General features: G+C 33.4%; 2 protein-coding genes across 2 annotated transcripts; one reads left to right on the plus strand and one right to left on the minus strand.

The window, feature by feature from the left end:
* Window positions 1-386: 386 nt before the first annotated feature.
* On the minus strand, window positions 387-3,327 carry NF-YB11 (nuclear factor Y, subunit B11). The gene is made up of 3 exons (XM_059574567.2): window positions 3,131-3,327; window positions 2,819-2,937; window positions 387-666 (listed from the first exon to the last, which is right to left on the minus strand). Exons 1-3 carry the CDS (start codon window positions 3,298-3,300, stop codon window positions 536-538), a joined length of 420 nt encoding a protein of 139 aa, XP_059430550.2. The 5' UTR covers window positions 3,301-3,327; the 3' UTR covers window positions 387-535.
* A 9,410-nt stretch (window positions 3,328-12,737) lies between these two features.
* On the plus strand, window positions 12,738-15,524 carry LOC132163915 (Calcium-binding EF-hand family protein). The gene is made up of 5 exons (XM_059574291.2): window positions 12,738-13,237; window positions 13,679-13,725; window positions 14,393-14,568; window positions 14,684-14,702; window positions 15,210-15,524. The coding sequence occupies exons 1-5, from the start codon at window positions 12,979-12,981 to the stop codon at window positions 15,318-15,320; spliced, it is 612 nt and encodes a 203-aa protein (XP_059430274.2). The 5' UTR covers window positions 12,738-12,978; the 3' UTR covers window positions 15,321-15,524.
* The last annotated feature ends 1,959 nt before the right edge of the window (window positions 15,525-17,483 follow it).

A 17,483-nucleotide genomic window follows, 5' to 3' on the forward strand; every position in this document is an offset into this window, starting at 1 on the left:
AAGAAAAGTCGCAAGGAATGTATTGTCATGACAAAGATTTTAGCAATTATAGATTCTTGGGTTTTTAATTTCCTCAATTAGATGTTTGAGATTAAGATAATATCAAATACGTCATTCCGTCTCTATTTTCTTAATTTTCCTAATCGATTGCTTATGAGATTCTTTTTCTCAACCTTAAGGTCAAAGGCGACCACCGTCTAGTCTCCTCTGTAAATTGTAAGTAGGTGAGATTAAAACAGCAAAATGGGAAGGATACATTTGATATCGCTGCAAATCTCATGGACCTAATTGATAAAATTAAAAAGCTAGAGAGCTAATTGATACAACAATTTATATTCAGTTATATTTTATAGTCATGGAGCTTTTTGATAGGTCCACTTGATCACTACGATTAAGGCATATTTTAGATAATAAAAAAGAAGCTGATGAATCGATGATATGGTTGGATGGCGGTCATACTAAAGCTATTAACTAAAAACATCGAAGTGCAATTTATCTCTGCCTCTCTGATAAGGTTAAAATTCAATGTTCTTGCTCAGTCTTCACCATCCTGGTCTTCTTCTTCTTCCCTTTCATCACCTGGTTGCTCTTCTTCCAGTTTCCTCTTTTTCACTTCTTTTTCCTTCGCTGCTCTAGCCTTCTTTCCAGCGTTATTCCGCCTAAACTCTGTAAGAGAACCAAGAAGAAAAAAAGAAGTTAGTCTAATGAAACCTTTCTAAAACAAAATCCAGCTACCAATAATTAACTTTTCTGAAAGCTTCAAACTATCTCTAAAGCCTAATTTTTGGATATATGTCATTTTTCAATCATCTTATAGGTTAAAATGTATCATTTAATGCAGATACAGTTGCCGGCATTCAAGATCTGGACACAAGCATGAACAATAGTAATACACTTTAACTGCTTACAGATCATAGGAACAGAATTAGAGTTCATAAAATGGGTTTTATCTGAGCAGATACATAAGGCAAGAATTCAAAATTTTGAAAACAGCTTGCCAACAAGGATTTAGTATGCAAACAGATTTTAGCAGGTATATTGATTGTCAGGACAAATGACATACATGCATATAATGGTGGTGCATCTTTGTGAGCAAATAGATACTACATTTACAACACCTGAATAACAGACTGAAACGGATAACCCAAAGAAAATTTTGAAAACAAGATCAGCAAATCAAACACAAGACCATACAATTTATATCCACATTAACTGCTGCTTCTTGCGTACAACTGAAGATCTTATTGCTCCCCTTTAAAATTGACCAAAGGGGTAGCAAGGAGCCCTGTGACCCCATGTTATTATAGCATCCAATAATACCAAAGACATTTCTTGGAATGATGCATTCAACATGAGAACGATGCAGAAACCAAGACAATATTTGAGCTAGTGAACAAGGAAGGTAGTATTAATAACTCCCTGCCTTGGACTCGCAACTCACAAACCTAAAAGAAAATTATTAGTTCGACAGACCATGGAAAACCGAACAGTTCCAAAGAAATTCTGCAGAAACAATTGACTGAGAACAATCCAAACTTGCTCTAAAGATGCCTTCATGGCTCAACCTACCTGCTCCCTCAAGATGTTCTCCACTTTGTAGAGTGAAGTGCGAAGAATTTACAAGGAACTCAAAATCCCAATTCTCCTTCTAAAATCAGTAAGAAAGATCATTTTACTACAAGTTCGACCACAAATTTCTTGTTGGAATGCTTCCCTGTGTGAGAGCTGATTAGGAGATACTTGGGAGGGCACCGATTGACATTTAGTCTTGAAACTAAATATTCCTTTATAACTCAGTCTCCTATTACCCGCGAGAAGTTCCGATATATACTTTTCTGACCTCTGCACCCATACTTGACAGTGAGTAGCAATTATTTTTTTGCTTTTAAACTATAAATTCAATTCAAATCTCCAAAGCTTCTTTGCAGGACTTGTTTATAGAAAAATTGGGCGAAAATTTGGACCATTGATAAATAGCTATACAGGAATTGCCCAGCACTTGCCCCAGTGACCAAAAGTGCTAGGCAATTCCTGATATCGAACCTCAACTTGCTGAGTCAACCCATTCCACCCCCAAGTCCATCTCCTCATTTCCCTCCAAACCATAGAACTCAAATCCATGTCCAAAAGTTGTGCAACGCTGTTTCCAAACTCACCTCCGCTGTTTTGCCTCATAATACAGGGGCTGAACTCCTTCCCTTCATATTCCAATGCTTGGACTCATCGCAGAATCCGAACAGGATTGTGACATAAAGTGACAGGTTCCAGCCATTGATGACTGAGGACTTGGGAGTTGTTAATCGAGTTGGCCGGGAACAGATCTAAGGGTTTTGCATAGGCAGTTGACCTAAGACTAATACTTGTATTCTTTTTGCTGTTACATGTAGCTATGGTAACAGTCAATGATAGTTACCAAAGTTGGGCAGAAAGGGTACCTTGCAAACAATTCTTGGGGATGAAATATATCCATTAAATCAACAAGCAGCTTAACGACAAAGTTATTTGAACTAGAGCTCATTGGTAGAGTTCTACTCGTTTATAATAGATAGAGAATGCAGCTTCAATTTTCAGAAACCAGACAGATTATAGAACATGTTAATGATGGGGAGCTCATACTCTGAATGAGGAAGTAACACGGGTCTTGGAAATTTCAATGTACCATGTTAGGGTTTTAACAGGGCAACACTATATATATAAAAATCAAATTCAAACTGTGATTTATTTTCTCCCCCTTTTTTCTCTACTTTTCACTAAATCGCATAGTCTCAACAATTGTAAGAGAACATAAACTTATCATTATATATAGAAATTTGCATACCATCAAGGGAGGCTTTAAGTGGCATCACAAAGTCCGGAAACTCGATGTCTTCAAGCGCTTTCAATACATCATCGGCATTGATAGTCTGCCTCTTCGATTCTCTACATATGTCATTCGCCCTGCCTCACCACATAACCAATGCATTATTAATTCACAAATCGATGGGTTTGAATTGATAAATTTTAGGCAAAAAATGCGCGAAATTATCGAACCCTAAAAAGTTTTTTTTTTCTCACACAAGCACGAAATGATTTGAACCAAATTCATACTTCAAATTTTGACTGTTAGGTGTGTGTGTGTGCACGATCTTACGTGGCGGAGAGGTAGTGGATGAAGATGCGAGCGCTTTCAGAGAAAGCGAGGAGAGCGTCTTTGTGAACGGACATGTCGGCGTCTGGGGAGCAGTGGGAGAGCTTATCCTTCACCACCCGGCGCACGATAGCCCTGGGCAGCTCCTCCGCCTCAGGCACCACTTTCTCCATCTCTCTTTCTCTCTCTCTCTCTCCTTTCTTTCTGCTATCTCTGTGTTGTGTGTGCGTGAGAGAGATCCTGACTTTCTCCGGTGGGTTCTGGGTTTTGCTTTCCCGCCATTGGTAGATGTGTCAGTGCTCTCACACTGGTGGGCCTTAGGTGAGTTTAGCCCAAATGAGAATCCTTTGGGCCTTCACGTGCTGGGCTTGGTAGATTTTGTTGGGCCCGCCGAGCTATTATCTCCTTATCACTCTCTCTTTTCATTAAAAAACATTAATATCGGGTTCAATATTTTAGATATTTATTTTCATTATTCTATTTATTTATTTTTTAAAATTTCTCCTACGAATAACGATTATATTTTTTAAATTCCATGATCAACAAGCCCCTCTGCAATGAAGTGGGTTCCCAACAACATATAACAAAGCTTTACCCACTAAACTACAAAATTAGTAAGTCAAACAACTTTCATTAAACTAGAATATTTGTAATTATTTACATTGTAAAAAAATAAAATTATAAATATAAATAAAGAGTAACGATGGAACGTCTTGGGAGTTCAACACCCACAAAATCAAGTATTGCTTTTATTTTAGACTGTACTGACGAAAAGATTGATGCTAATATTGAAATATTAAATTGATGGGATATTACTCTAAGCCAACTGTTTAGAAGGAATTCAATTGATGCAATTCCCCAAGTACTCCATGCGTGACCAAGTGGAAATATTTCTTTGTGGAAGAATTGAGAAGCAACTGTTTTCAAACTCTCTCTCACTTACATTGCATGGCCTTATTAAGCCTAGTACATATCATGATTGTGAGCATATCTACATGAACTCTACTGAATACTATACAATTATTTGGTATTAACCGTTGTTGTTAGTGTTGACGAGTTGTTAAAACTTATAGCAACCTTAATGAGAAAGTTGTCCTCCTTTAGTTGTTGACTGATTGGCTTGGCTCACCTTTCGTTCTTCAGCTCATCTCTCTCTCGCTCACAAAACACTTATTTCAAAAATTTTCCTCACATTTCTTAGAAAAATCCAAACTTGCGCCTCGACCCCAAATACCCAAAAGCTGACCGAAAAAGTTAAAATCAAGTGGGTGTTGGTAGTTAGATTTCAAATTTCAAATTTCTAGGGTTCGTTTTCATAATACCAGAAATTCCAACTTGGTCCGACTTGGTACCATCCCTAGTGGTAGAGTTTTTTTGTGCAGTAATCCTACAACATTTTACTCTAAATTTTTTATGGTTTCCTCCACTATCTCAATAAATTATGCCTCTATAATATTTATTTTATTTTGAAGAAAGAGCTTGCCTTTACTCCCAATAAGATAGAAACCACATAAGAAGGGATGCTAAAGAATTAGATTAAGTTATCGAAGGAAAATACAACAATGAACAGGAAATGAAAGGTGTAAGAAGGTGACTAGCTTTGGGTTTTATCTAAAATTAATTTAAATATGGAAGAAAATTCTAAGTACTTTTTCTTTTAAACCATATGAATGAATATCAAGCTCTTATATAGCATATAGTCATATGTAAATCAAAAGAATGGAAGAAAAGCATCAAGCATCTTCGATATGATTTCTATAATTCATGCTACTTGCATGGGAGTGAGTTTGTCATGAACATAATGCTGGCCAAATTCTTCTCTTTTTTTTTTTCTTTTTTTTTTTTTAATTTTTGTTTTTACAAGAGAGATGTTGTACCATCATACCAGACACGTGGACACTCCCAAGTATGTATATAATACTTGTTAGATGTAAAAAAAAAAATTCAGAAATAAAACACATAACAGCATAAATATATCAAATACTATAAATCCCTCTAGGCAAACCCCAAAGAAGAATCCAACATTGGGTTGCACATTGTAAGAAAAATAACATATCTATAACAAAGAAATTAAGAGAATGTTATAACATATGTTTTAATAATTTTGGACTATCAGGAAGTGTGGCAATAGTGTATATTAAGCTAAAGAACACTATAAAAGAAAATATAATCAAATGGAAAAATAAAGACAAATTGCGGAATAATAAAATAAATATGGAATTTTATGTGGTTCAATAAATGATCTACGTTTACGGGATACGGGATAAAGTTTAATGGGCTACATTTTACTTTTATTCTTTGATATTGTTACAATACAAATACCCATATTTATAGGGAATGAGTTTTCCTCCAAACTAGTTGGAAAAATTTCCTCAAACTTATTATATAAAAATGGCACATGTTCTCCATATGTGTGAGAAACACATGTTTTTTTTAATTACAAGAAAAAAAAAATGGAATAAATTCTATTCAAAAAGCATTTTCTTTTCACATATAAAAACATGTATTTCTGTATTGAGTTTTCCTTCAAAATGGGTTTAAGAAATTTCCTCCGACATATTCTATAAAAATGACATGTGTTACTTTTCATGTAAGAAATACATGTTTTTTAAATAGCATGTAAGAAGCACATTTTAATTTTTTTTTTTTTTTTTTTTAAAAAAAAAAAGTGCTTCTCACATATAGATGATACATGTTATTTTTATAGAATATGTTTGAGGAAATTACGTAATTTTGAATAAAACTCTATCCTTAGCAAAGTATTCACAAAATTTGTTTTATGGTCGCATTAGAACACATTTTCAAAAAGAAAAAAAAAAAAGAAAAGGAAAATTTCACTTTAAACCCCTGAACTACCACTCGATTTGACATACCCCCACAATTGTCACGCCCCCGTTTAGTAGAAATCGCTTGGCCTGTATTGTTGAGATTAGTTGTGAAGTAGCGTTAACCTTGGTTCCCACAAATTTGAATTCGGTGTCGGCTAGAAATTTGAAAATTATTTCTTTGTTGTAGCAGTCAATAAAGGCATGATTGTTTGGTAACAAATCCATTCCGATGATGATATCGAACCCTTTCATGTCAAATACTATCAAATTAGCCGTGAGGGTTCTTCCCTCAATAAGAATTGGGCAACCCAAGACTATTTTCCTGCGTAGCACTGATTTGCCTTCCAGGGTAGATACTACTACTCCTACTTCCATTGGTTTTACATTAATACGAAATCTCCTAACATGCTTAACTGATATAAAAGAATGAGTGGCTCCAGAGTCGAATAAAACAACAACCTTGATAATAAAGAGAGGTAGAGTACCTATGACTACTCCATTTTCTGTTTTTGCCTCACCTGGAGTGAGGGCATATACCTTACCTTGAGTGGGTGGTCTACAGTTATTCCCTGTTTGTAGTGATGCAACGCTTCCTTTTGTCTTTTGGCAATCTCGTGCAAAGTGGCCGGCCTGTCCACATCAGTAGCACATGTTAGTCCCCGCACAACACGATCCATTATGGGGGCGTTGACATTTGGGGTAGGGCATGCCGATGGCTGAATTTGGTCTGTTCCTTACGAATTTGACTCTTAATTATTTCGGTTTGGCCTTCATTTCCATCGGCTATAGGAAGAGAATTTCTTCGTAGGTGTCTGAAGAAAAAAAAAAAAAAATTTACATTCTTTTATTGATAAAGCCCTTCTTGGCCTCCAAGGAAGAGCCATGTAACGTGTCCTCTCACCTGTACTAAGGGGACACTTGTAGCTCATGCGGTATTAGTTGACGACACATGGAGAGTACGTGTCCTTCTAATCCCATTTTCTCATTGGCTATTTTAAGCCAAACTCTTCTCATTCCTCACACTCACTCGCATACTCAGAGAACTTGTCTAAAAAAATAAAATAAAAAATTCTTCCTTTCTAATCTTAGTACGGTAGCAACTTCTAGAGTTAATGACATTCTGACATCTTGAGCATATTTTATTTCTTGCTTTTCAGGGGTTGGTTGAATGGAGTTTTAAGATTTTTATTTTTTATTTTTTTATTTCTTGAGTTTTGTTTAGAATTTCTATTTGGATATTTGTTTTAGAAATTTCTCTAAAACGCTTAGTAATTGTATATTTATCATTGGGTGTTAATTTCTGTAGATTTACTGTGTTCAATTTTGTAATCAATCAAGCAATTTTGTTATTTCAATATAGAAGTCTTTAAAGGGCTGAGTGTATATATATTTATGCAAGATGTCTTAGACATGATTTTATATATGTTCACATAAGGGTAGGTCAGTATAGATGTGTGCAGTATTTTTGTAATTAGACTTATATCACGTAAAGATTACATATATGCAGAATTTTTGGGATTGGAAATTGGATATCACATAAAGATTATATGCATCACGAAGGGACTATATATATATATATATATAATTTCCTAAATCAGTTTATAAGCTGCAGTTTGGCCTGATTTAATCTCAAAATTTCATTGAGTAGTTCTCCATGATATATGTGTGGATATATTATAGTTAGGTAGTAGGTTGCTTTTAGGGATATGCATATATAGGGGTACTTTATTTAAATTTTAGACTTAAAATTTTAGAATACTCCTCTAAGCTTATTATTATTGTAAAATGTTTAGGTAAAAGACACTCCAACGGAAACTCAACACCAAATCCAAGTAAGGGGACACAACACCAAAAACCTCATTGCACTTCCTTTCATATTTTTAATACAAAGTTTTATTCAATCATATGGTATGATTTAATAATTTTATGTATTACAATTACCTCATTTTTATAAGTTATGCATGAATGCAATTATGAATGGAAGGAGCTCACAAGGTTTTATGGTATATTACACAATTACAAATGAGCTTGAAAAATTATGCATTAATGGCAATAAATGTTTAACCCCGAGGCACTAAAGGAACAATTGGTACTGGATCGCATGGGTAGCATGGCAAGCACACCGAAAGACGGTGACGAGAAGGTATGTGTTATCGGTCAGGTGGCATTCACCTAGAGGAGTTCCCAACCTAGTAACTCTCTCATATGACGACAAGATGAGCCGATGAGTCCTTCAAGGCAAGCCAATATGCGCCGCATATAGTAAAATTGTAGTTATAGGTCAAAGGGTAAAACATGATTTGAGAAAGAAATAAGGAAGTGCGTATACATTGCATAACTTACTCACTTTTTAATTATAGCATTCTGAAATGATTATTATTGTGTATGATTGAGATTATGATATAAAAATTTGCTTAGCATGTTTTATCATCTTGGTGTTGTGGCTACTTACTGAGTTGTCAAACTCACCCATTTTCGCGTTAATTTATTTATTTTTTTTTTTTTCAGATGCCATTTTACATAATAGTATTAAGGATGGGACTTCCAGTAGGCGTCCTTAAACTTAAGGACCCGGTCATTTGGCTCTACAATTGGGATACGTGGACTTATTGTTTTGAAGAGCCATAGGAGCCGTAGTACTTGGGATTCCAGTAGATTGCTTGGGACAAGCCAATATTGTGCAGCCTTTTAATTATGTAAACTGCACATTTTTTATTTTTTTTGTATATAGAGGACGACTTTGACTCATAGGAATGTTATGACCTCCCTATAATAGTCACTTTTGGTTTATATCTCCTTGAAAGGCTGGGAATAAAAAAAAAAAAAAAAAAAACATTATAAGCCTTTCAAGGAGGTATAAACCAAAAGTGACTATTACAGGGAAGTCATAACCTTCCTATGAGTTAAAGTCCTCCTCTATATACAAAAAATAAAAAATGTACAATTTAAATAATCAAAAAGTTGAATAGTATAGGCTTGTCCCAAGCAATCTACTGGAATCCCAGGTACTAGGGCTCCTACAGCTCTGCAAAACAATAAGTCCACGTATCTCAATCATACGGCCAAATGACCGGGTCCTTAAGTTTAAGGACGCCCACTAGAAGTCCCATCCTTAATACTATTATGTAAAGTGGCATCTGAAAAAAAATTTAACGCAAAAAGGGGGGAGTTCGACAACTCAGTAAGTAGCCACAATACTAAGATGCTATAAAACATGTTATGCAAATTTTTATATCATAATCTCAATCATGCACAATAATAATCATTTCAGAATGCTATAATTAAAAAGTGAGAATAATAAATAAGTAAGTTATGTAATGCATAAGCACTTCCTTATTTCTTTCTCAAATCATATTCTTTTTTTAAATCATGTTTTACCCTTTGACCTATAACCGTAATTTTACAATATGCAGCGCATGTTGACTTGACCCGAAAGATCTATCGGCTCATCCTGTCGTCATAGGAGAGAGCTACCATGTTCGAAACTCTCCTAGGTGAAGACCACCTGGCCGATAGCACATACCTTATCGTAACCATTCTTCAGTGTGCTTGCTATGCTACCCATGTGATTTGGTACCGATTGTTCCTTTAGTGCCGCAGGGTTAAAAATCTACATAAATTAACACTCAATGACAAATATACAATTACTAAGCCTTTTAGAGAAATTTCTAAAACAAATATCCAAATAGAAATCCTAAACAAAACCCAAGAAATAAATTAAAAAAAAAAAAAAAATCTTAAAACTCCATTCGACAAACCCCTGAACCCCTTAAGCAAGAAATAAAATATACTCAAGATCTCATAATGTCTTTACCTTGAGAAGTTGCTACTGTGCTAAGATTAAAAAGGAAGAATTTTTTTTTTTTTTTTTTTTTTTAAGACAAGTCCTCTGAGTAAGCGAGTGAGTGTGAGGAATGAGAAGAGTTTGGCTTAAAATAGCCAATGAGAAAATGAGATTAGAAGGACACGTACTCTCCACGTGTCCTCAACTAATACCGCATGAGTTACAAGTGTCCCCTTAGTACAGGTGAGAGGACACGTTACATGGCTCTTCCTTGGAGGCCTAGAAGGGCTTTAATAATAAAAGAATGTAAATTTTCCCACTCCCCCCTACGTTAAGTCTGGGAAGAGAAAAGAAATTCTTTCTAGGAGATCTATTTGCTATCTACTTGGACAAAATCTCACCCAAAATCATATATATATATATATATATTCACACCAACATACACTCACGTGGATTAAATTCGGCGAATATATATATATATATAGAGTCAGATAAAAATAAATTAATAACACTTATAAATGCATATAATATATATATATATAAAAAATGCTTTTATAATTCTATTTAAATTATAAAATTTATAGGATGTCACATTCCCGAACTTTGAAACCTCTTAATTTGGACTCTTGAACTTTCAATTGCAATTCATTTGAACTTCTCCGTCAATTTTTACTTTTAAAACTCCTAAAAAGACAAAATCACCTTTCAATTTTCTTTTTATTAAAAAAATTGAAAAAATGGGATTTTTTTTTTTTTTTTGAATAAAAGGGTCACAAGGTGGATCACCTTGTGATTTTTTTTTTTATAATATATATTTTTTTAAAAAATTAATTTTAAATTAAGGGTAAATTTGAAATTTTATAAATAAAAGTCAAGGGTATAAACGTTATTGTATCACTTTTAACGTTTAAAATTTTACGGAGTTATTCAAATTAATTACAATTGAAAGTTCAGAGGTTCAAATTAACAGGTTTCAATGTTCAGGAGTATGTTAAATCGCGTGATAGTTCAGGGGTCTAAAGCGAATACGAGTGTCAAGGCAGTTACGGTTAGAAGTTATTGCTAAAAACCACTAACCGTAACCGTCTTAGCGGTTATTAAATTTTACTAACCGTCTTAACGGTTATTAAATTTTACTAACCGCTAGCGGTTACGGTTAGCGGTTAGCTACTAACTGCTGGTTAGCGGTTAGTAAAATAGGTAACTGCCCACTATAACCGCTTTTTTAAAATTGGGCTTTATGGGCTTTTTGTTTTTACCCTCATTTGTTTTTTATATTTTTAGTGTCTTCTTGGGCCAAATTGCTATAAAAAGAGCCCATATTAAAAAATCAAAAATATTTGACCCCAAATTTACATTTACTTGTATTTTTTTTTTTTAAAAAAAAAACACAACATAAAAAAAAATAATAATAAATAAATTAAAAAAAAAAGTTCAACACAACATATAAAAAGAAAAAAAAAAAGGTTCAACACAGTATATAAAAAAAAAGTTCAAATAAAACATTAAATGATACAAAAAAAACATTAAAACTTCATCAATCCTTGTACATAATATATTCTCATTCGGTCCTCTAGCAAATTCTGTGGACATCAAAAGAACAAAAGTTATAAACTTAAACGTACTAATATTAAGGCACAAGCATGTACATATATCAAAAAATTGTTCAATTTCTTTTTTGAGAAAATGGTCAAAACAGTGTTCAAAAAATATATTAATATGTCAGCTTGGTGAATTTCCCACAATCAATTGCTTTCATTATGGAAAAATAAAATAAATAAATGCTAGAAGATATAAACTATAAAGTTTCAAAAATATTTTATTCAATTACAAACTTGTGTCTTTATAAATTTCTATTTTTAGTTTAGCAACTCAATCAATAATTTTGTTATATGTGGTTATAAGGGTTATCTTAAATGGTTATTATTATTATTATTATTTTTTAAATGGTTAAATTTCTTTTTCAAAAAATGGTGAATACATTGTTCAAAAAACACGCATTAATACTTCAATTGTGCTTATAAGTTACACATTGTTGAATCTAATGTCAATTACTTAATTTGATATTATATAATCATATGATCTCATTATATATGTATTATTTGTTATTATATAATTATATTAGATTTAATGATCAATTCATCATGTGATATAATCATATCAATTATAATGATAATATATAAATTATTAAAATTAGAATAATAATATATTAATACTTCAATTGTGCTTGTAAGTACTACATTATTTAATCCAATGTCAATTACTTAATTTGATATTATACGAATTTTATTATCATTATACGTTAATAATAATATAATATGATTAACTTAAATAAAGTATTTGAATTATCATTGAATATTATCATTGTGATTTAATTATTAATGATCAATTGATTATATTAGATATATAAATATTATTATAATTATAATTATAAAAATATATTATATAAAAAGGCGGTTAGCGGTTTGTAAACCCAATAACCGCTAACCGCTAATTGCTAAGTGGTTATAATTGTTAAGTGGTTAAATGGTTAGCGGTTATAGCGGTCAATGGGCGGTTAAATTAACCCGGCCTTGACACCCCTAAAAGTGAAGTTAAAAAAAAAACCGATAAATTTTTGAATTATCTGAATTTAATTTTAAATTTCTAACCCGTTGATAAGATTATAAAAAATATATTGTAATTTTTTTTTTACAGTATCATATTTCATAAATAATGTTAGAAGTTACTTCAAAACTTTTAAAATTATTATTTAATTAAAATTTAATAGTAATTAACCATATCCTCAAGAAGTAGATCAATCAACTAGAATCAAGTATAATGAAAAATAGGTCATTAATTCGAATTTTCATCCCCTGATTAACCGCAACTTATAATTTTTAGAAATTAAATCATTTTTAATTTTTAAAGGAACAAAAGAGGACTCTCGCATCCCCACGTAATTACCTACCTTCTTAGAGTATTCTAGTTCTAGAAAATTCAATTCAAGGGGCTTGAACGGTGCTACACGTCACCATTGGGCCTAAAATGCCGAACCAGCAAACCAGAATGTCAGAAAACAGCCATAAAATAACCATTTCTTTCTCTCCTCAAAGCTCGATCTCACAATCCACAATCCTTGAATCCTTGATATCGCCACCCCACTTCAGGTGTTTGTTTTTTTGTCTTTCACGAATTCTCTGCCTCACCAAACAATCTTCTTCTGCAACAAAACTGCGTTGGAGTTTTCCTTCACATCAATGTCCTTCTTCGACAGATTTAAAACCCAGTCTTATGCTCCTTCTGGGCACGGCGGGTCATATGGGCACTCCGGGTTTCCACCCGGGACCCACCCGGATGTGATACGGAGCTTTCAGATGGTGGATAGGGATAGGAGTGGTTTTATTGACGAGAATGAGTTGCAGCAAGCTCTTTCTTCTACGTACCAGAGGTTTTGTCTCCGGACTATCCGCCTCCTCATGTTTCTCTTCAAGAATCCCCACGACCCACTAAGAATTGGTCAGTTTTTCTTCAATTTCATTGTTGCTTCAATTGTCTTGGACATGATTAGAAATTATAGAAAATGAAAAAGGACTAATTTTTTGCAGCTTATAATGATTATCTCCATTTCTCTTGCTGGGTTTTGTTTCTCTAGGGATGTTGATCTTAGTATGAGCATAAATTGATCACATTTCTTTGATTTCTTTTTGAATTGTATGGTAATTGAAAAACTTAGCTGCAGTTCGTATGAACTAAATCTAATCTAACTCTGCATATTTCTCACGTGTAAAAGTGTTTTTGTCTTGTATTTTATTGGCTTTATCAAAGTTGTTTTCCCTTTAATTTTCTCTGACCAGTTAAAAGTGGCTGGCTGCTTTTCCATTCTTTTCGCTTTTAATTGCTTTCAATTTGTTGGAACCGTTTCACATCCATGATGTGGGTGCGCATATGCTGTTACAGGGCTCAAAGAATTTGCTGCATTATGGAGTTGTCTTGGTCAATGGCGGGTGAGTATTCATATCCCATTTAGAGTTTTTTTTTTTTATTATTATTTTTATTTATGTATGAGCAGTTTCCCGTTTGGTTCATGGAAATGATTGGAAAAATGAAGGGGGTATTGCACTAGCCATTTCTCTCTTTTCCTGCTTTCTTTTTGACAATAATAAAAGTTGGTGATCTAAATTTCTAAAAGATGTGAACAGTGAAGCAGCAAATCAATTTCGTTACTTTTATGGGATTTGATGTGGAAAGACTAATTGGCTAGATTCACCATCCGCTAATGTGATGCATTACTACAATAATATAGCATCAGAATTTGTACTATCCTTCTAATACCTGCTCATGTAATGATTATATATGCTGCTTCTTAACTGATAATAATTCCCCCTAGAACAAGCCAATAGATGCTCAATGCAAACAAAATTTCAAGAATGTGTAGTGGTGAATTTCTCTTGCTATATAGTGAATCAACAAAACAGTTATCTTGGCTTGATAGCACTACAGTGTTGTAAGGAACACCCTGATGAGAAATTGAGTACAGCACTGCTGATTAAGTAGCCAGAATGCATTGTCAAACCGTTTACTTCAAGCCTTTCTGATCTTATGAAATTCAACACGTATATCGTTATTTGGTGCTTGTTGAATTGAATTGAATTGATGTACTTGCCGTGGCAGGCCATATTTGAGAGATATGATAAAGATAGGAGTGGCAAAATTGACTTATTTGAGCTGAGGGATGCTCTCTATGGCATTGGCTACGCCATCCCGGCTTCTGTTCTCCAAATTCTGATTTCCAAGTATGACAATGGAAGTGGAGGGAGGGTGGAACTCAATTTTGACTGCTTTGTTGAGTAAGGCTTCTAACTAGGATGTTGTGTCCCATGCATTATTATCATTCTTGTGATTATTTTGTGTTGAATTTGCTAGGTGATTGTGTTTCTAATGTTATGTTTGTTGGATATGCAGATGTGGGATGATTGTGAAGGTGAGACTGCAAATTCCTTTTGAGGCCTAAACTCTGACTGCTCATTATCTCCTCACTTCCTCATGTTACTTTACCTGTCAAATTGAATTAATTGGAAGAAATACAATCTAAACTAAAAATGTTCAAAGTTTTTTTATGGGATTTCTGTTGATTGTATGCATATGCACTAGGAGTGTACATGCAGGCGGATATTAATTGCCCGCCGCATCCGCTATCCACACATACAGATGTGGTTAGCAAAAATGCATATGCAGATGGCTGTTTTAGGATTTGAATAACGGCATCTGCATCCGCATCAGCATCTGTATGTACACTCCTAAATTATGCACCATTCTCAATATATTCTTAACTCATGAAAAAAAAAAGAAAAAAAAGAAAAAGAAATAGTAATATTCTTTCTGTCATTACATACCAATCTTGTACCAGACGGCAACATTGGATATGTGCTTCTTCCTCAATATTTCATGTTTATCCGTCTTATGTGTGCTTATGTTCCCGTGATTTCAGGGCTTGACGGAAAAATTTAAAGAGAAGGATCCAAAGTTTACTGGTTCAGCAACGCTTTCTTATGACACATTCATGACAATGGTCCTTCCTTTTCTTGTAACTTATGATTGATTTGTGCTTAGAAAACAAAAATAAACTTATGATTGATATGGTGTGAAATTATTTTTTGATTTAGGTGAGAACTTGTAAATTAAAAGTGAGTTTTGTTGAGCGTTTCTGTGTACATTGATACAAGCCAAACTACCCATTGTGGGTCACCAGATTCACGGTGCAGTTTTTTTAATTAAGATATTTTTTGTAGTTTTATAAATTTTATGAGGGATTTTTACCTATTTATTGTCTGATGTAACCCTAAACCTTAACAGAATGGATTGACATTGCAAATTTTTTAAAATTAGATACACTAAATTAAGAGCTTTGGAACTTTAAAAGGATGATTGTAAGTACCTTGGTCGAAGATCAATCAGCAAGTCAAATATTAAAATATCTAAGCATAATGGTCAGGATCATCAATGCTAGCTGATATCAACTCCAACTAATTGGCGCGACAAAAAAATTGTATCACATCCACAAACTTCCTATGAACTTATCACCCAAATTTTCTTTATATTCGAACCACAAGTATCTGACAATTCAGGGTCCAAATACTCAAAGACAAGCCTGGCAAGGTTCTCCAACATCATCAAAAGGGTAATCTGCTTTAAAACAAGAATGTTTTATAGGTGAAAGTAGATTAACGTGCAAGTCCATAACTTAGAGTAAAAGACACATGAAAAGTCATCATGAACTTAGCAATGGGAGTGGCAATGAGAGAGAGAGAGGGGTAGGAAGGAAAAGGAGGGTTAGTGTGCATGATGGTTGCTGTTGACAACCATCCATTGATGGTTGTCAACATCCTAAGTAGGGTAAAGAGAGAGACCATGAAGAGAGAAAGCGGTTGTGGCCGGGTTAGGCTCTACGCTGTGAAGGTTTCGTGGCATTGCCAATTTTCTTAGTTTAAATTCTAAATAATTTGATAGATCGTATAGTAATGTGAAAGTGAAATCACACCGACAAAAGTTCCTTCCAGTTCCCAATTTGCTTTTACCAAAAATTTATTTTGTTTCTACAAGGAATAAGCGGTTTTGGGAAATGTTCTATTGGTAAGAAACTTTTCACTATGATTATTTAGAAATTAAAAAATCTTATATTTTTAATCTTTATTTGAGTTTCTATAATCATTCCCAACTTTCGGTTTCTTTAATTTTTTTAATTTAACTCATTTCTCTTTTCTGAATAGAATTTTGGTATCTGGTTTTATTATTTTTTATGATTATGTTATAGCCATACTCCTAGTGCTTAAATTTTTTCCCTTACTATGACATTCCTTTTTTTTTTTTTTCCTGCTTCCTACTTGAAACTTTTTTTTTCTTGTCATTTATGCATCCACTAATTATTATTATTTTTTTAATTCCTGTCATTTTTAAAAACAAATATGTACATTGCACGGGTTTCAAGCTCGTAATAATATAATTAAAGGGTTCCTAACATCTCATACCCTTAAAGATAACCTTGCCTCAAGGTTGATGATTAGTCGATCTAGGAAATCGAGCTTTTAGGGTAGCAAATGACTCCCAAGTCACATCTTTTTTGGGTGAATGGGCTTACTGAACATAAAAAGGACATTGCAATTTGCTGATAATTTGAAAGGGGGAAGACATTGCTTCAATTGAAAGTTTGAGAAAACATTATAAATTACTTAATAGTTTGAGAGTTTATATATATTTTGTCATTTTTTTTAGTAAGTTACACACCCTGTAAAACTTGAACCGTGGCCTCACCCTTCACCTCCCTATAAAATAAAGGGAGCAAGTTCATAAAACCATTTCATGGCTCCTCAAAATAATGTTGTGACCATGTACGCACTCACATTTGGTTCAACAAAATAGCAAAAAGGTCCCTACATCTAGCCAAAGTAGCTAAATATTTGTTGAGCTGCGACAGTGCTCAGAGCATTGTAACTCAACGATTCATCCATACCTAATGGTAATAATAATAAAATTCCAATATTGTTCTTTCTCTTATTTGAGAATAAGAAAAATAGATAAATAAATAATAATTTAAACGAAAAAGTAAAAGTTGATAACTAAATGCTGGGTCGGATGTAAATGTTTTGAAAAAATGAATACATATATATATATATATATATATATATATATATAAGCGAGATGTGAATGGTCTTGAGGCTTTTTGTATGAAGAAGAATGCAAGACTTACGAAATATTTAAAAAAAAA

The sequence above is a fragment of the Corylus avellana genome, chromosome 8, assembly GCF_965113065.1.
Source record: "Corylus avellana chromosome 8, dhCorAvel1.hap1.2, whole genome shotgun sequence".
NCBI lineage: Eukaryota > Viridiplantae > Streptophyta > Magnoliopsida > Fagales > Betulaceae > Corylus > Corylus avellana.